Source organism: Rhinolophus sinicus, linkage group LG06 (genome assembly GCF_036562045.2).
Source record: "Rhinolophus sinicus isolate RSC01 linkage group LG06, ASM3656204v1, whole genome shotgun sequence".
NCBI lineage: Eukaryota > Metazoa > Chordata > Mammalia > Chiroptera > Rhinolophidae > Rhinolophus > Rhinolophus sinicus.
In genome coordinates, this window is record NC_133756.1 from 16356081 (window position 1) to 16376121 (window position 20041).

The 20041-nt window shown below is 41.6% G+C and overlaps 1 protein-coding gene, 2 non-coding genes and 1 pseudogene across 6 annotated transcripts in view; 3 read left to right on the forward strand and 1 right to left on the reverse strand.

The window, feature by feature from the left end:
- Window positions 1-13031, forward strand: part of ARMH1 (armadillo like helical domain containing 1) — a 57352-nt gene extending 44321 nt beyond the window's left edge. For 3 of the 4 annotated variants that reach the window (XM_019751138.2, XM_074334612.1, XM_074334610.1), the window contains 7 exons: window positions 955-1077; window positions 1157-1229; window positions 1338-1467; window positions 1545-1622; window positions 1894-1975; window positions 2054-5881; window positions 6339-13031. In XM_019751138.2, the coding sequence (XP_019606697.2) occupies window positions 955-1077; window positions 1157-1229; window positions 1338-1467; window positions 1545-1622; window positions 1894-1975; window positions 2054-2169 (602 nt within the window). In that variant the 3' untranslated portion in view covers window positions 2170-5881; window positions 6339-13031. The remainder of the gene's footprint in view (window positions 1-954; window positions 1078-1156; window positions 1230-1337; window positions 1468-1544; window positions 1623-1893; window positions 1976-2053; window positions 5882-6338) is intronic. The other variant, XM_074334611.1, reaches the window with a different exon arrangement.
- LOC141572626 (U5 spliceosomal RNA) lies at window positions 5160-5278 on the reverse strand. The gene has a single exon (XR_012497934.1). It is a non-coding gene; the product is annotated as a U5 spliceosomal RNA (small nuclear RNA).
- On the forward strand, window positions 6986-13031 carry LOC141572316 (large ribosomal subunit protein eL33 pseudogene; annotated as a pseudogene).
- Window positions 8974-9191, forward strand: LOC141572614 (small nucleolar RNA U3). Its single transcript, XR_012497927.1, has one exon. It is a non-coding gene; the product is annotated as a small nucleolar RNA U3 (small nucleolar RNA).
- Window positions 13032-20041: the final 7010 nt, after the last annotated feature.

The following is a 20041-nucleotide window of genomic DNA, read 5'->3' on the forward strand; positions in this document are numbered from 1 at the left end:
GCCAACACGTATGTTTAGAGTCACATTTACCCCGGTGTACCATGGTATACCATTGCATTACCATCTCACCCTTCTCCCTTCTAGTTCTGTCTCTCTAGAGTTCCTCTGTCTTTACAAAAATATGCAGTGCTCCCCATCTTTCCGGGCATTCTGACCCCTTTTACAGCACCTGTCAGCACACCTGTCCCCATACTGTGTACGTGGCACAATAGGCATTCTATGCAGATTTGACAATGGGCTGAGTGAATGCTGGAAGGAAGGAATGACTGGAAAATATCTACAGAAAATCCCCTTCAATAAGTTCTAATTCCCTCCTCTTTTCTAACCAAATCTTCCCTTCCCTTTGCTTCCAGCTCTTCCTAGCTGTGATGCCTTAAACAAAGTGCTTTAACTCTCTGAGCCTCATTCCCTCAAATGTAAAATTGAGCTTCAGTGGGATACTGTATGGGAAGCCCTTGAGCCGAGGCAAAGAAGGGTTCAATAATGGTTCATCAGAAACAAGTTTCTCTAAACGGCTGTCTACCTTGCTTCCACCCCTTTCTCATTTTTTATCACACATTCCCCCACCCTCTTGCTCCGTCTCCCTCTCACCCCTTGTTTTTCCCCATCCTTGTCTTCTCTTGAAACCCCAGCCCTTTCCTCCTCCATGAATCCTTCTGGATTCCTCCAAGCTGAAGGTGGCCCCACAGCTGTGGGACCTCCAGCCCTAAAAGCTATTAAGCCTTCGCGATGCGTGGGATCGGCGACTTCCCCCCCCCCCCATAACCACAAGCTCCAGGAGACCAGGACTGAGGTGTCCCCTGCCCAGCTACCACCACACCTTGCGCAGTGCTGGCCAATTAAAGGTCAGGAAAGGTCAATGAAGATGGGAGTAAAGGGAAGCGACTTGGTTCAAGCGGCTCTTTGATACTTGGGTGGGGGTGGGACTTCTCCATCGCCTCTACCTTTCCCCAGCCATCGAGCTGATCAAGGACCTGGTCAACTATGACGTGTGCACAGCGCTGCTCAAGGGCCTTGTGGCCCTGCTGATACCGCCTGTCAAGGAGACCAGCAAACTGCAGCCCAAGATCCTCAGCGGTAGGGATCGGCTGGAAGGGGGGCGGAGGGCATCCGGCAGGTGGAGGGTCCTCTTGCCTCACGGCCACCGCTCCACCAGACTCCACGGTCCTCCAGCTCACAGCCCACCTGCCAGTGTTTTTACAGCAGGCCGCGGCCGCTAAGGCTATCGGGTAAGCGGGCAGGGGGCGGTGGATGGATGCAGCTAGGAGGCCCCGGGAGTGCTCGGGCGGGCGCCAGAGAGTCCCCAGGGGTTGCCGCAACCCAAGTCCCGGTCCCAGGGTGCTGGTGCGCGGCAACAATAGCCTCGCAGAGGAGATGCTGCACCTGCGTGTGGTGCACAGCCTGATGGCCGCCATGGGCAACACAGACCACAGCAACAGCCAGCGGCAAGCCAGCCTCACACTGGAGGTGAGCGGGTAGTGGGCAGCGGTGGGGAGGCAGGCAGCAGACGTGGGCACCACAGTCACACCGCCCGCCTGCCGCAGTACTTCGTGCAGATGTTCCCAGTGGTGGAGGAGCATGTTCGCAAGTCCATGGGAGAGGAACTCTACAAGCTCTTCCGCGTAAGTGCTCCCTACCCTCCCCGCCACAAAGAGCAGCTGGCCCCGACAGAATGGTGGCTCCTCCACACCGTCCGTCCCTCCGCTGGGACACCCCCAACCCAGATGGCCTGGGGGCCAGCTGCAGGAGGAGCTGTCCTGGCTTGGGCTCCTCCACCCAGCATCTTTTGGTTCCCTTTCCTGCTCCCGCCTACAACATCCGTCTGCTCAAGCCCAACTCCAAGTCCAGACTGCCCCGGCACCTCAGCCGGCTTCCCCTTGCTCCTGTCCTCAGAGCAACGCCGAGGACTTATACATGAAAATAGACAGCATTCAGGCGGACATCCTGGCAGCCAACGAAGTCAACGTCACCAGAGGTACGAGTGGGGAGTGAGGGGATCTGGAGCAGCAGTGCAGCCAGCGCCCCAGACTCAAGCTCACCTCCCTGTCTCCAGCATTAAACCTCGGTGGCCTCTCTAACAGCAACATGGGCTTTTACCTTGGCCCTCGTGATCAGGAGAAGCGGGCCTACATCACACACTTCCAGGAGGATGTGAAAGGAAAGGAGTGACAGAGCCTCCGAGGCAGGCCAGGAAGGCCAAGGCTGTGTGGCAGAAAGCCCAGCAGCAGCCTGGAGTCCATCTCAGGGCGATTCCTCTTGGTCCTAGGTGGGAGGCTGGGAGTTAGGCTTGCCAGTGGGGTAGAGGGAGAGCTGTCCGCTGGGAGGAGTTCAATAAACAGTCTTGCTGTTTATCTGTTCTCTATGTGTGGAGAGGGGAGGGAGATCAAATGAGAGCAGAGCCCTAGAAGATCTAGTCTCCCATTACCTCTGAACGCATCTGCTACTTGTCTCTCTCTCCCTCACTGGCTCCAGACACACTTGCTGTGTGTTTCCTAAAATTGACAAACAAGCTCTCACCTTAGGACTTTGTGCTGTCTTTTCTGTTGAACAGTGAGAGAGGTTCTGTTATTAGAACCTCTTACCCCAGATAACTAGCTGTATGACTAACTCCCTCACCTCATTTCAACTCTACACAAAGTCACCTTCTCAATGAGGGCTACTCCTTTTAAGTTGCAACCCTCACTACCGCTCCCTACACAATGGCCCCCGGTCCCGCTTATGCTATTTTTTCCATAGCACTTATTTGTTTATTTATAGCTATATAGGTACAGATATATAGCTATATAGAGATTTTTTTTTTCTTTACTGATATATCCCAAACACTGAGAACAATGCCTAGCATGCATAAATGAATGACGGAGGTATTGTGAAGGAATTGTCCCTCAAATCCGAGGAAATCAAGTCAAATGGCGGTAATTCTCCAAAATACCACAAGAGGGCACCACCGGCCCTGATGTCGGTCTAAGGCGATCCAGCCTTCCCCCAAATTAATTTTTACCTTCAGCTTTCCTCTATTTGGTCTGAGGGCTTAGAGTGGAGAGAAAAATTAACCAAATATAGTTATGTTTCCATAAAGCTAAATGAATTTTCTATTTTAAAGAAGTGTCCTGTCCTTTGGGGTCAAGTCATTCTACTGTTTTCAGTCTTGAAATGGCCCTTCTTTTGTAGAACAATGTTAAAAAAACAATCAGTACTCCAGAAATTTTTTTGAAATCTTACTAATTGGAAAATCCAAAATCTGGAAACCAGTGGTCTAAGGTAATCATAGTTTAATAAAAACCATGGAACTTTAAAAAATGAAATCAAGTATAATACAAAAATCTAAAACAACTATTTCTAACTTGCTCTGTGTTTACTGAGCTATTTGAAAGTTTTAGCTATCATGACATTTCACCACTAAATACTTCATATTGTTTCTACTAAGAATAAGGACATTCTCCTACATAATTACAATATCCTTATTGTGGTAGTCTGAGTAATGACCTCTAAATATGTCCACATCCTTATCAATGGGATATGTGAATATGTTACCTTACATAGTAAAAGGGACTTTGCAGGTGTAATTAAATTAAGGGTCTTGAGATGGGGAGATTATCCTAGATCATCCTGGTGAGCCCAAGGTAATCACAAGGGTCTTTAAAAGAGGAAGGCCAGAGGGGTCTAGAGTTAGTATTAGGTGATGACACCACAGAAGAGCTTGGAGTGATGCGCGGAAGGGGTCAGGAGCAAAGGAATGCAGAAAGCTTCTAGAAGCTGAAAAAAGGCAAGGTAACAGTCTCTCCCCTGATGCCTCTAGAAAGAATGCAGCCCTAACAACACCTCAATTTTGGACTTCTGACCTCCAACTGTAAGAGAATAAATTTATGTTGTTTTAAGTCACTAAGTTTGTGGTTGTTACAGCATCAAGAAAACTAAGACAATTATCAATTCAGTATCATCTAAAATATTGTGCATACTGAAGCTTCCACAATTACTCCAAAATGTACCTTCTGTTTTCTTCCTTCATTTCATTTTTATTTTTTTTGTTTGGAATCCAGTTAAGGTTTGTATATTGCATTTGATTGTCATGTAGTATAAGCTTATTTTTAATGTTTGAATTTATTACAATTACTTGCTGTCTTGATCCACTTTAAAATGTGAAATTACAGATAAACCTGAGAATTTTCTATTTGTAACAAATGATCCAATTCTAGTTTTAAGGCTAAATTATCTCTTCAGAAAAAAACATTTATAAATATGTTCTATAAACAGCAACCGATTATATTTCAAGTTTTCTTAAAAGCAAAGTTACACAAGTGCAACACTTGGAGCTAGAACCTCAGAGAGGTGGGCCTTGAAAAATGTGAATAGATATGCCTGAATTTGAACTTTAAACGTTTTAATCAAGGCCTCGACAAAAACAGGTTAACCAGATATTCTATAGGTAGCAAACATCTATTGGGCGACCGTTCGGTGCCAGGCCCACTGCCAGGCCCAGGACAGTTCAAGTGAATGCCTGGTGGTCTCTAACGTGTGAATGTAACAAATTCAAAGCCTTAGGGATGAAGTGTATCCGCCATCTCTGTGAACGTACTTGAATTTTTTATAACTGTGGCTGCTAGGGGGTAAGGCTGCGGTTGGCAGCCCTCCCTGAGCTGGCCCCTTCCTCCCCGGTCCTCCCGAATGACAGCGCTTGTCTTTTTCTCTATTGGGGTCAACATTTGCGTCTCCAACAAGAACACACAGTTCCGCGAGAACAAGATGCACAACCCAAAGCATGACAGAGACATTTTCCTAAAGATCATCTAGTAGGCAGGGATATAACGCTGCCCACGATGAGCAACCTTCAAGCGGAGTAGTCGAGTCAGCCCTCTGAAACACTAGGGAAAACCACCCTCATCCGTCTACCCAGTCGATAAATTAGCTTTGTTCCCTGCGGGCCAACTCGTTGCGGTTTTCAGATGCACGCGTGGGGAACAGTGGTCAGACGCAGCAGCTACCTGCAAAAACTACTCCAAAAAACGTAGTGGGTGTCGCAGATAACACCTACATAAAACTGCACGTAAAACCTCCGAGCTTCTCATACCGCTAAACACGCAAATTCCATTTGAGACGTAAAATCGTTACGTCACAAACATCCTGCATACTCAACTGTGGTCTGCTATTGGTAAACACTTATAAGCCCTGCAAAATACGCAAGGCCTCAAAAAATTAGGTATAAACTCAGAGTTGTTCCTCTCCACGGAAATCTTTAGTAAAAGGCGAAAGATTTATACGATCTGAAGAGAAACCAGAGTATGAGTTCTGAATCCTCCCACACAGTCCTCGAGTAACTGTAACTCCTAGTTCAGCAACGGTAACTATTTTCTCAGAAGAGTTAGTGGCTTATGCCTTTAGCTCAGACAATTCTGTGACAGTAACCTCATTTTTAGGGGGAAAAAATGTCGAAAGAAAAAGAAAAATAAAGCCGTTCTAAAAGATAGGAAAGAGCCTATGTGCAATGCATTGTGGGTATGTAGATGAAGCGTCACCAATCTGGTTTCCGGAAATATCTTAAATAGCTCATTAGTTTTTCCCGGTAAACCTAGGGCCACCACCCAGGGGCAGAACAGAAATCGTTTGCAGGAATAAAGAAGACTGCTTCAACCATAAAGTCTGACATGTATGGCCCTCCAAGTTAAAATTTCTCTTGAATTAAAAAAACAAAGTTGAGTTTTTTAAAAAGTCTTGAAAATAATTGTCTTCATAGATTCATTCAACAAAAATGTATTGTGCACTGTGTCAAAACCTGCGCTAGGCCTAGGAGACAGGGATATGTAATGAGCACTGATAATGTGGAGATTTTTGAGTGCCGGGATGGTGTCTTGTGAGATGGAAGAATGGAAGCACAGACCAAGCAGAGGTGAGTTTTAAAACAAGAGGATAGTTTATTGAAAGCAAAGGGTCAGAGCTCCCAGGGGGGAGGGGGTCCTGAATGAGGTGCCCAGCGTGGAGCAAAAGCTCTTATTCATGTATCTTCTTTTGCCTGTTTAAAGAAGGGAACTGATACCTTCTAAAGAAATTGGTCTAATAGGTTTCTTCTGTTTGCCCATCCTAAGGGTATTAACAAAATAACCCGCATCTATCTTATCAGATCTGTTCCATTTGTCCAGCCAAAAGAAATTTTATGATTAACTTCAAGGCGCTATTACATTTTGTCCTGGATTGAAGGAGTCATTTCAAAACCTGGAGTTTCAGGATATGGCTGCCTTTGTTTATTCCACCAGGAACCTCCCTGTCTACCTAACAACAAGCTAACTAACCTACCTAACAACATGCTAACTAACCTGTCTCTTCTCTCTACGGGTTCTTTCCTGTAGGTCTATTATCTCCCAACTGAAAAAGAAATGGAAAAGTAAGGAAGGAGAGAGGGGAACGGAGAGCGAAGGAACTCACTAGACTTATAGTACCCTCCAACCAAGTTCTCCTTATGGAATATGGTAATCAACAAAGAAAAATGCTTCACTTTATTTTTAATAGATTTCTGTCAGAATTTTTTTCTGAAACAAAAACACAAACTTTCCTGTAGCCACAAGAGAACAAATGGAACTTTTCATTCTAAACCGTTTCTACTGAGCTTCACTTTAAGAAAGAAACTTAGTAATCTTTACTGTGCATGCATTTATGTCAACTGGTACAATTTTGAATTAATTTTTTTCTTAGACTTTTGAAAGTGACTTTTGTAATTTTCTAAACAATGCTTCACAAATCTTGAAATTGATTCAAAGATCAGAGACTTCAATATGTATTTTTAAATAGGTGAAATAACATCTGTAGTAAAACAGAGTTCTTAGTTTTTTCCTTGTCTCTACTTCCTCACTGCTCTTTCATTATAATTGTAAAAATTCATCCTGAACTATTTCTAACTCCGCAGAAAAGTATTGAGGACAAAAACATACCTGATACTCTGATTTAATTGATATGAACATTTCTTCAAATGTGTTTAGATCTGTTTGAAAGGTAACTAAAACCTCATGTAGCTCTCTTTCCTCAATTTTGGAGCCTGTGGAGGCCTGCTGGGAAGAGGACTTCTAAAACAACAAACGTGTCTGGAAGGCTGTGGTCCAAGGCCATTTTTGCTGACTGTAAGCAGGGTCTCTGGAACCAGAGGGTACGCACAGCTCTTCTGAAAATTGAAGGTGTTTATGCCCAAGACAAAGCTGAATTCTTTCTAGACAAGAGATGTGCTTATGTGGACAAAGCAAAAAACAACACAGTGACTCCTGGTGTCATATCAAACACACACAATGATCTGGGAAAGGTAATTTGTGCCGTGGAAACAGTGCCGGGGTTTGTGCCAAATCTTGAAGCAACCTTCCTTCTAAGGCTATTGGACACACAATTCGCATGATGTTGTACCCATCGAGGATTTAAACTCATTGGAAAGTAAATAAATAAAAGTGTGGGTTTGTCCTCTTATAAACAAAACAAAACGTTTTATATACAGTTGAAGCCTGCATTTGTATACCCACAATCCCATTTGTTCCCCGTCTCCAGGGATACCCACTATTCAGAAGTTGGTATGTCCATCCACCCTTGGTCACGTGTTTTTAAAATTTCTATAAATGTCATATCTTATCCATCCTTCCGTAGCTTGCTTTTTAAATTCATCATTATGTTTTCAAGATTTATTTGTACTGGTATCTATAAAGCATTCCAATTCATCCATTTTACTTTCTGCATAACATTCCATTGTTTGAGTACACCACAGTGCCTGGGATGTAAAAACCACCTGGGACATTAAACAAAGGGACATATATAGTGACATTACTATGAAAAACTCTCCAATTCCTGTCTACTTATTTTAAGGTTTTCTCAGGTCTTCAATTTTTGAAAACAATAGGAATAAAATTGATAAACTCTCACTCCATGTGAACCAAGAACTAGTTTGTTCATCTTATTAGGAGATGCATTTCCAATAAGTTATTATTACTATTATTAGTTATTATTATTATATGTTAAATCTAGCAACTAGTTTTTTTAATATTATATATTATTGTGTCATACTCGTGTGTGTGTGTGTGTGTCATACTCTTTAATATATTTCTATTTTTTTTAAAGATTTTATTGGGGAAGGGGAACAGGACTTTATTGGGGAACAGTGTGTACTTCTAGGCCTTTTTTTTTTTTTTCCAAGTCAAGTTGTCCTTTCAATCTTAGTTGTGGAGGGCGCAGCTCAGCTCCAGGTCCAGTTGCCATTTCTAGTTGCAGGGGGCACAGCCCACCATCCCTTGCGGGACTCAAGGAGTTGAACCCAGGAGTTGAACCGGCAACCTTGTGGTTTGAGAGTCCACTGGCCCATGTGGGAATGCAACCGGCAGCCTTGGAGTTATGCATGGAGCATGGAGCATGGAGATCTAACCGCCTGAGCATCAGGCTGGCTGACAACTAGCTTTTTTTTTAAGAACTCAGAAAGCATAAACAGATAGTGCAACCATAGGGTACCAAAACCAAAAAGTTGTTCTCCAGCGCTAGTTCTCAGTTACCCAGTTCCCCTCCCTGCCACAGTCACGGAGACCTGTCTATATACGTAAGTTCACTAGTTTGAAAGTCAAATTATTAGGACAGCCTTTGTGTGGCACTTCTAAGATTTTACTAATTACTGGAAATAGCTTGACTCTCACTAGGAAAGGAAAAAGCCCGCTATTTCCTTTAGCTAGCACAGGAGAGGCTGCTTTACCAGAACTGTGGAGTGAATGCCACCTCGGCTTTAAAGATGCAGATTGTGATTGGCAGTCATTGAGTATTATGTTAATGAAGGATGGCGGTTTTAAAAAGTTTAAAATTTTCATTTCCATTTGAAATGTTAAAATACATTGTTAAATGATAACATTTGAAAGACTGTACATATTGGAAAGCCTCTCTTTTTCCAATGGAACCAGAGAGAAACTATCTTACCATGAGTAAAAAGTGATTGGTTGCCATGGACCTAGCAGGGGCTGGCAACGTGACTTTAAGACTATGCTTTTAGGAATCATTTTGACAGTATGTTATTAGGATAGTTTTTCTCTACGTCTGGACCGTCTAAACCCACAAAAAGGAAGTACAACGTTTCCTTTCTGAGCGTGAAGCCGGTATTTTGGTGTTACTTTATGTGGTTTCTACTTGCTCTTGTTGATCGTTGTTGTGTACTACTTTGAGGAACAAGAGTGGAGAGGTGCCGTGTGAGTGGTTTCTTTCTATTTGCGGCTGAGCTTGTTTGAAGAAGATATTTTCAGCTCTTTTATTTTACTGATTTTTTTTCTAATTAGTACTTCTTCAGTAATCGTGCAAAGATTTTTCTTTTGTCATTGTAGGGTATTTAAGTCCCTAATGAACGTGTATTTGTGGCTGCATTTTACGTTGCTAGTTCGGTTGGACTATGTCTGCGGGTTTGGAATGTGTTGCTGGGGTACAGGTCTGAGGACGGCTGTAAAGATGTTTAACTGCGTTTTTATCTGTAGAAAAATAGTCTGACTAGCTTTAAGAGTTACACAAAAAAAATTTTAATGTACTTTTTTCCGTACTTTTTAAAAGGTGGTTTGTTGTTTTTTCTTCCTCGATGCTATTTTAAAAAAATATTTCTTTAGCTAAATGCATTTTTTAAGTGTTATTAAAGATGTATGTATACTCTATGGTGTGCTCACCACCCGTATTTGACCCCGTTCATCACCCCCCCCACCCCCGCCAAAGGTTTACTTTTTAGGTTGAAAGTTTTTATCTTGTTTTGATCATTTATGTACTTAGAATAATAATAATTCAACCCAGAAAGTGTTTTAACACTGAGACTTTATGTAAAGAAATCTTTTAAAAGATATAGAGATATACGTGAGTTACTGGCAATTCCAGTTTCCTATTCCAGTACCTGCCTGTTCTGGTCTTTTCTCCATTCTTAAGATTTTGTCTTCTGCTTATTGACTTGTAGGAGTTCTTTTTATATTCAGGAAACTAAACCTTTGACAGTTTCTATGTGTTGCAAGTTATTTCCTGTAGTCCTCAGTTGTTTTTTCATTTATTATCATGCAGAATGGAGCTGAATTTCTTCTAAGGAGTCCTAAACAGTAACACCTTGACTTATCATCAGAAGCAGCCACCAACTCTCAGCTGTTCCTTCTGTTTTTCAAAATAAGAGACACACAGTTCCCTCATGAGTCACTAATTTTAGACATTACTGCTTGACATATTAAAAAACAAAATTCAACTGAATAAATTTTGAAGATCTTATTGATTTTACTCAACGATTCATGAATTGGGTATTATCCAATCTAGCAGAGAGAAAAGAGCTCCAAAGAGCTGTACAAAATAAAAGACTTTTATAGGCAGAAGGGAGCAGTAACAAAGAAGTTTATTAAGCAAAAAAGTGGATTGATTATTGCAAGATCATGTCCCTTTAGGGCAGAGGTGTCCAAACTTTTTTCAACGGTTTTCACCAAGGGCCATATGCGGTAAAATACACAAACAGCTGGGCCACTCACTCAAGGTGAAGTATGTATTGCCTCACCTGGTTTATTTAAGTAAACTAAATATATTTTTGGAATTTGCTGCAGGCCAATTAACAATGGATTGCAAGCTGCAGTTGGCCCATAGGCCGTAGTTTGGACACCCCTGCTTTAGGGGATGCTAAGGGTCTATCAGGCAGATTATATAAGTAATGCAGATCAGGCAATTCCTGATTGGTTTAAAATTCCATTTCTGGGAGTGCTAAACTATAATTAAGTCTCAGTTTGGTGTTGTGGGGCTTAGTATAAAGGACTCTTTGGTGTGCTGTCCTGTTGTCTTTAACTCTTACAAGCATGATAAAGGAGGATGCTCTCTGCTTTACATTCCTTCTTCCTCATGCTCATCTTCCCAATGTGATTGTATCACAATATTGTTCTCAGCCAAACCAAGTAGAATTCTATGATTACATTTCCTACCATGTAAAACTTTTTATTTTCCTGAAGTTACAAAGTGCCTCATATGGGAGTCGGTCGGGTGGCTCAGGTGGTCAGAGCGCCATGCTCCTAACTGGAGGTCGCCAGTTCAATTCCCACATGGGCCAGTGAGCTGCGCCCTCTACAGCTAAAATTATGAACAAGGGCTCTCCCTGGAGCTGTGCTGCTGTGAGCAGCCGGAGGTGGACATGAGCTGCTGTGAGTGGCCGACCAATGACCGGCGACCGGCTGCCTCAGCCAGGGGGGAGCGCAAGCCTCATAATACCAGTATTAGCCAGGGAGCTGTCCCACACAACTCGACTGAGAAACAACGGCTTGAACAGGAGTGGGGGGAGGCAGAGGAAAGGTGGGGAAAGTGCCTCATTTTAAAAACATTTTTATTTTTTCTATTTTTAAATTTATGAAGTATTTAATACATAAAAGAGTATATAGAACATATGTGCTTGAAGCATCATAATAATTTAAAAAAAACAAATAGCTATATATCCCCTACACAACTTAGGAAACAGAACTTGACTTGTTCTGCTAATTTTATTCCCTTAGAGAACCTTTCCGATCCCATCCCCTGCCTCCCTGACGCCAGAAGTAACCACTATCCTGAGGTTGGGTTTTCCTGACCAGTATCACCCTTAATCTCATATGGGATGTCCTCTCTATTCTTTTTTCTCCAATTTACTCAGATATTCATGGATCTTATTTCTCCATGTAAATATTAAAATATGAAGTTCCTTAAATGATTCTGCTGGAATTTTTGTGGAAATTGCATTAAATTGTTGGATATATTTAGAGAGAAATAACATCTTTACCATGTTACTATGAATCATTATGTATTTCATTTCATTTGCTCAATCATTTTAAAGTCCTTAAAAGACTAAATTCTTTTCTCTGTAAAGGTCATTTTTCAGGTTGGTCCCTAGGTACTCTATAGTTTTGTTGCAATTAAATGGTATCTCACTTTTACTCTTAGATTTTCTATTTGGTTATTGCTGGTGGAGAGGAATACTAGTTTGTAAATTGATTTTATTTAGAGCAACCTCTCAGAACTCTTTTAGTTCTAATTATTTATATATTGGAGTTGATTCCCTTGGGTTTTTCTATATAGGAAACCATGCCATCAGCAAATACTGAGGTTTTTTCATCACTTTTGTGTTAGTTTTCAATTTCTCAGAGACTAACATACACTTCCAAAAGAGTACCTTGAACAAGCAAGAAGTTAATTTTCCCCTCACATGAACGAATCCAGGAGAGAGGAAATTCAGAGTTATTATGGAGGTTCCATGGTGTCAAAGACCCAGACTGCTATTGTGGCTGCACATGGCCACCAGCGCATAGCTGGAGCCAGCTACTTCATGTGTGCAGCTCTTCTCAATTCCATCTTCAGTGACTTCTAGTTGGTCGCTTGAAATCAGCCATGGTAGGAATATCTACACCATGGAATGATCAGATGATACAAATCCGAGCTCCCCTCAACCCCAAGAACTTGTTAAACACTAAGAACACACCTCTGCTTCCATCCTCACATGAGGATGGTTGCTGGAGCTACAGCTATCATCCCCACACTCTGGTAACAGGAAGAGAAAGGGGAATAGTGAAAGCTGCTCTATCTTTTTTAAAGAGAAGTCTCAGAAGTACACTTTCATTTGCATGTGCTTATAATAGTTCCACCTCTACTTCAACTTGAACTTAGTCACATGGCCATGCCAGCATCAGGAAGGGTGGGAAATGTAGTCTTTTAGTTGGTAGCCATGTTGCCATATGCTCAGCTGAAAAATGAGGGAAACACTACAGGTAGGCAATTAACAGTCTCTATCACATCTTCCAATTCTTTTTTTTTTTTTTTTTACACCTTCCAATTTTTTTTCTTAATCATATTGGGGAATATTGGGGAGCAGTGTGTTTCTCCAGGGCCCATCAGTTCCAAGTCGTTGTCCTTCAATCTAGTTGTGGAGGGTGCAGCTCACTAGCCCAGGAATCAAACCGGCAATGCTGTTGTTCAGAGCTCGCGCTCCAACCACCTGGATGCCTGGCTGCCCCACCTTCCAATTCTTGAACACTGATGTCAGTTCCAGGTAGAACAGTAGTGGAGAAAGCAATAATCTTTTTCTCTGATCTTAAAAAGTATGTGTCTTTTAAAAAAAAAAAACACTTTTATTTATTTCAAGTGTGTTTTTCCAGGACCCATCAGCTCCAAATCACATAGTTGTTTCAATCTAGTTGTGGAGGGCGCAGCTCACAGTGGCCCATGCAGGGATCGAACCCACAACCTCAGTGTTATGAGCACCACTCTTTAACCAACTGAGCTAACCGGCCACTCTAAATTCTTTTTTAACTGTCTTTTTCACTGGTTTTTGCCTCCCCCGCCTACCCTTCTTTCTTTGAATCCCAACTTTATAGCTCGTTTCCAAATTATTGAACAAGGTTATCAGTTTGGAATATTTTCAGTTAGGAATGTTTTCAGCTTCAAGTTAAAGAAAACATGAATAAAGGTGGCTTAAACAAATAGGTGAGTTTTTGTTTTGCTTTGTTTCGTTTTGTGTCACACAACAGAGTCTGGATGTAGGTGGTGGCTGGCATTGGTTCAACTGTTTAGCCAAGAACAATCTTGGGCTCTTCCTCCCTTCCTACTTGATGTCCTGAGTGTGTTGGGTTTTTTGATCTGATGACTATCAACCTATCTTGTGATCACAACACAGCTGTCACAACTTCAGACAGAACATCTGTCGTGTGGGGCGGCCTGCGCGGCCTCTGGTCCTGCTTCCCGCATAAGAATGCAGGATATGGCAAGGCCAAAAAGGAACACCCATGGAGCCATAGATAGGGGAGTCATACCACTATAGTCTCACTGGCGGCTGGGTTGGAGACACAGGAAGCAGGAGCCACAGAATCCGCAATCCACACTCCGCCGCTTGCAGGCTCAGCCACCATCTTCTTACTAGCTCCCATTTTCTGTTAGCGTAGCCACAGCAGTTATATTAGTGGCCAATGGCTCACTGGTTACAGCTGATGGCCAACTAGCCACAGCTGATGGCCATCCAATCACAGTTGATGGCCATTTACTACCTGAGCCAGCACCTTTCTATGTGAGGCTGAGAGCCTAGAAACTGCTCTCTGGGGCTCTGTCCCCACAAAATCCATGTTCAAGGCAAGAAAAAACAAGAATGAGATTTATCAGCAAAGCATCCTCATGCCATTCCCTTGTATTAGAAAACAGCATATCCTGCCCAGAAGCCCTCCAGAACACTCCTGGCTATATCTCATTGGCCAGAACTGTGTCACATGGCCTGTTCTAATTGCCTGGGAATCTGGGAAAGCAAGTACGTAGCTTTTTCAGTCTCCAATATGGAGATGAATAAGGAAGAAGGGGGCTGGGAATCGCTGTTGGATTATCCACCAACAGTGTGTGTCACAAACAACTGGCTCATTTGTTTTCAATCTTCCTTGTTTTCTTTCTCCCTTCCTGATGCCTTTTGGATGAATCTTCACCCTGACCTTGTTGCTCATCATTTCATTGTGGCTGTAACCATTCTGCTATTTAACCCATATATGGACTTCAACTATTAAATTTTTCATACCAGCATTTCCAGCTGATTCTTCTTGTTTGTTCCTGGCTTGTATAAACAATATATTTCCTTATCTTTTTAGGGATTTATTATACTTACTTTAAATTCAATCAAGTATATTGTTGGCTTCATATCATATTATTTTCTCAGTTTGTTGTTTTTCTTTTATTGCAAATGTATTCCCCTTTGAGTGCCTATTACTTTGGGGTGAACTTGACAGAGGAAGGCTAAATCCAGACCCTAGGATATGGGCAGGGGACAGCTAATGTTTAAGATTCACTAGTCTATCCCTGCCTAGTCAGGCTGGAGTGCTGGGATGGTTTTCTGCCTCATGAGGCAATGGGGCAGGTAATGACCCACCCAGGACTCAGTGGTGAGCACAACTGAAAAAATCTCTTTCTCAGCCTCACCCCCATCTCAAGGCACCTGACCGTCTTCCACTCTGGCTGCAGTCAGTCTCCCTACAACTGGCCCCCAACCACCTTCTGTCTCCTCATGGATTTCTCAGTTTTTACTTTAGTTTCTCAAATCCTCAAGCCATTTTGTTCTTCTTTTTCCTCTTCCTCCCCCTCCTCTTTCTTCTTCCTTGTTGTTAAACAGAAAATTTCAAGCAAACAAAGTTGAGTGAAGGATGCCTTTTCAATTCATGGCCACCATTTTTCCTGCATCCCCACCCCTCTCCTCTTGCCCACTGGATTATTTTAAAACAAATCTCAATTCTAGTAACTTTCCTCACTCTAAAGTCTGCTGTCTGAAATTAATATAGCTACTCCCGCTTTCTTTTGATTAATGGTATCATGGTATATCCATCTCCATCCACTTATTTTTAATCTAAATATGTCTTTACATATAAACTGGGTTTCTTGAAGACAACATATAGTTGGGTTTTGTTTTTGTTTTTTTTTCGCCATCTTCCCATCCCCTCCTCTTTGGCAACTGACAGCTTGTTCTCTGTATTTATGCATCTGTTTCTGTTTTGTTTTGTTTCTCCATTTGTTTTGTTTTGTTAGATTTCACATACAAGTGAAATCATATGGTATATTTCTTTCTCTGTCTGACTTATTTCACTTAGCATAATACCCTCTAAGTCCATAGAAAATTATTTCTAATTTACTGAAGTATAATATTATTGTGATTATATGGGAGAATGTTCTTGTTCTTGTGAGATGCATGCTGAAATACTTGGAGCTGAAGAGTCATGATGTTTTCAACTTTCAAGTAGTTCAGAAAAAAATAATGAAGGAAACCTAAGTCTAGAGGCTGCACTGGATCTCGGTTCCACATTTTTGGCAAATCTCATTTCTGAGGCATCTCCAGGGTCTGGGGGAGGGAGCTTCCATTATCAGTCTGGATTAGTTCACCTTCTTATCTGCTCTATTTAGTAAAATTTTCCCCCAAAACAATAAAGTTGAAGGATTAGTACAACCATCTGTATACTCACCATCCAGATTCAAAATCTCTTAACATTGTGGCATCTTTGAGCGGTATTTGTGTGTATGTTATTGTAGGGGAGGAAAGATTTTTTTTCCTTCTACCCTTCTAGGTTCTCGAGGGGCTCTGTAGCAAAACACAGATTAACAAGAGAAAAACAGACAGAAATTCATTAACATATCTATACCTCCTGTGTACATGGGACAAACTCAAGGATGCGTAACTCAGAAGGTGGCTAAAACTGGGGCTTATATAGCATCTTCAACAAAGAACGATAAATTTGTAGAGAAATGTTAGAACAAAGGAAAATGGTTTTAGGCTTCCAAGAACTGGGAACTGGGTAGGTGAATATATGAGGGGAGACTAATGGAGTGCAGTTTGTTTGCAGATTCTCTGGCGCTATCTCTGGCGGATAAGAGTATATAGTCCTTTCCAGTAAAGGAAAATTTACATTCTGCCTTTAGACAGAAAGGGGAAGAGTAGAGAGAGCTTTTCCTATGTTTGCTGCTAATTGCCTTCAACTCAAATTAATTCTTATGGCAAAGAGGCATATGTTGGGGTGACATATTCTGGTTTCCTTCATTATTTTTTTCTGAACTAACTGAAAGTTGCAAATATCAAGACTCATTAGTTCTAAGTATTGCAGCATGCATCTCCCAAGAATAAGAACATTCTCCCACATAATCACAGTATCATTATTATACTTAAATGAATTGGAAATAACTCCCTAAAATCTTTCACATCTAGTCCACATTCAAATTTCCTCAATTACTCCCAAGATTTTAAAACCATGATCCAATCACGATTCATGCTTTTCATTTGGTTGTTTGTATTCTTTTTTAATCCAGAACAGTCTTTCTACTTTTTTTGTTCCTTGAGAGGGACTTTGTGGAGACCAGGCCAGATGTTTTGTAAAACATCCTGCATCCTAAATTTGCCTGATTATTCATCATGGTGTTGGTGTTGTTCAATGTGTTCCTCCATCCCTTGTATTTGTTAGACACAGGAAGTCAAGTCTAGAGGCTGCACTGGATTTAGGTTATACATTTTTGGCATTATTATCTCCTGAATGATTCTGTGCACTTCATATTGTATCCTGTCAGGAGACACTTAATGTCAGGTTGCCCCACTACTAGTGATGCTAAGTTTGATCACTTGGTTACAGTGGGACTGCCACATTTTTCCACATACAGGTATGCTTTCCCCTTACAAATTATTAATGCAAATAATCTGTGGAGCAATTCTCTTGCACCATGCATCATCCTCTATTCAGTAACCTTTCACCTAGCATCCAATGAGTCATTTTTTCATGGGAACTTCAGTATAGTTCCACTGAATTTTTTAATTTTAGTGGCTGTATTTTAAAATGTTTTTCTAGTTTTTTTTCCAAATACATCTGATCTTTTTTTAGATATCACTCTATCTTTTCACAATTATGTATTTTTTGATACTTGCTATCCTTTTGATATTAAGCGTACCAATTGTGTAGACTCTGATTGTTTGAGGAGGAGAGGACATTTTTTTTCTCTATCATGGTGATATGTCTACAGCAATATGTTGGAGTCCCTGGCATATGTAAATGTCCCTAATCAATGGCTTTGTGTTTGCTAAGGTTTAGGGAGTTCGTTTATTCTCAGACCATGGGCCTCTCCAGGGTCAACTCCCCTTGCTGCTCTGATTTCTCCCTTTATTTTTAGCACAACGGAATTCTCGACTTTGGGAACTTTGTTTCCTGTGGGCTTTACTATTTTTTGAACCACTCAATATTAATTTCTTGACTTCAGATTCCTGTAACAGGAAGCTTTTTGAATCAGAAACAAGTTAGGAGGGCTGGAGATTTATCACCCATGCATGGCCAGGAGAAATTCACTGGGTCTTCTCAAGGATGAGGAACTGGAAATAAGGCACCCACGTGCCCCAAGGGTTCCACATTGGCCTTGAGAAGCAGCAAGGAACTACCTGGACTCACACAAGGAAAAAGCAAAAAAGGTGGGGATGAATCTGAATTTACATCACTCTCCTAAATCAGGAAGTACAGAAACTAAGACAATGAACACCCATGATTCATGTAACAAATAATTATTTCTATATTGTTGAAGTACCCCTCTTCAATCACATTACTCTTTCTGCCAGGGGCAACTGCTCTCCTGAATCTTAGTGTTTATTTATTCCCAAGCATCTTTATTCTTTTATTACACAGGTATGTACCCCTAAACAATATGCCACATCTCTCTAGTCTGGCTCTCATCCTCAATACTTCACCAAAACTGCTCAAGGTCACCAATGACTTAGGTGCTAGCAAATTTAAATATTTCTATCTCCTCATCTTAGCTGCCCTCTCTGCAGCTCTCCAGTTGCTTTCTCCTTCACTATTTCCAAGGCTTCTACGCCCTGGTTTTCCTTATCCCTTCAAACCACCCTAATCTCATCTCCTTGTTCCTCCTCCTCTGCCCTGCCTCAAAATGTTGGCATGCCCCATGGCTCAGTTAAGGTTCCTCTTATCTCCATCTATACTCTCTCTCTAGGATATCTCCTTCAGTTCTAATTCTAAATACATCTACATTAAATGACTGCCAAACCCTCTATCTCTGGCTGATCTTTCCCTGAGCTCCTAGCTTGTATATCCAACTACTCACTTGATAACCTCCACACTAAAATCTTGTGAACATCTAACTTAACGTGACCAAAATGAAACCCTTGACCTATACCCCAACAACCTGTTTCCTTCACAACCCCACTCCCCTATTTCAGGAAATGGTCCATTGTCCACCCCATGTCTCTAAGCCAGAAACCAGGAGTCATCTATGATTACCCCTTCTCCTTCACCCCCACATCAAACCTATCAACCTAAATAAAGAAGTCAACTGAAGCAGGCTTGGATTACCAGAAATTGAGTTTATTCGGGAATAGCAGAAGAATTGCAATTCAGAAACACATACTATAGCAAGCGACAGGCTAGTCTATTGAGGGTTTGGGACAGGCTGTATGTATGGGCAAGGAGCACAGAGGGAAATTCAGCCCGAGTCCAAGAAGTAATTTTACTGGCTAAAGGATGAGAAAAGATTCTTAGTGGATGTTCATTGACCAGCAGATAAGTCTCTGTCTTCTGTAAATTGGGCATTTATGGAAAATCAGTCTCTCGTTCTTAAATTCCATTCTTCTGAGGGCACATGTGTGAGATTGTCCATTTTATATCCTCCAGTTTTATTTTAGATTGAAATCCTTTCACACACCCATAAGCAAGACGCATTCACTCCACTTCCCAGAGAAGGTACACCTTCAGTCCATTCTCTTAGCTACATTTCCACTGTAACTACCCCAGGCTAAGATGGCATAATCTCTTGCCTGCTAAATTGTCTCATTTCCAGTCTTGTCCCTTTCAAACCAATTCTCCACACAGCAGCAAGCCTGATATACATAAAATCAAATGTAACTCAGCTCTTGTCACTGCTCTGCTTAAACTTCTTTAATGACTTCTCATTAGAATAAAAGCCAAAATTATTACCTATAAGCTACAAGATGCTAAATGATCTCACTCGTCTCCCCTTTACCTACTGCCTTCCAGCCACACTAGCTGCTTTCATTTCTTCCAGACAAAATTCTTTCCTGCCTCAGAGCCTTTGCACACACCATTTTCACATCTTAGTCTGGAAGGCTCTTCATCTCTTTCTTGCCCCCCATTTTGATATGTCCTGTTCCTCCTCATTCTCTACACTCCGGTTAAACATCACTTCAAAGATTTCTTTCCTGGCCACTTTATCTAAAGTAGGTTCCTCCATTATTCTCTATCCCAGCTTTCAGTTTCCCTCGGAGTAGTTACCTCAGTTCTACTTGTTATTTACTTCTTTTTGTCCCCTATTCATATTAGAAATGTTAGGTGAAGGAGGGCAAGAACTGCTATCTCCAGCACCTAGCACCATGGCCTAGCACGTGACAAACATAACAGATCTAGTGAATCTGTGTCTTCCAGGCACGTTAAAAATAGTCCCTCCCTGGTCCCTAAATAAAAATGTTAAATAAATAAAAAAGCGAAAACAAAAACAACATAGTCCCTCCTTTAAACTTCGCAACATCTCCGAGAGAAAGGAAACACGCTCCCCATTGTGCAAAGAAGGAAAC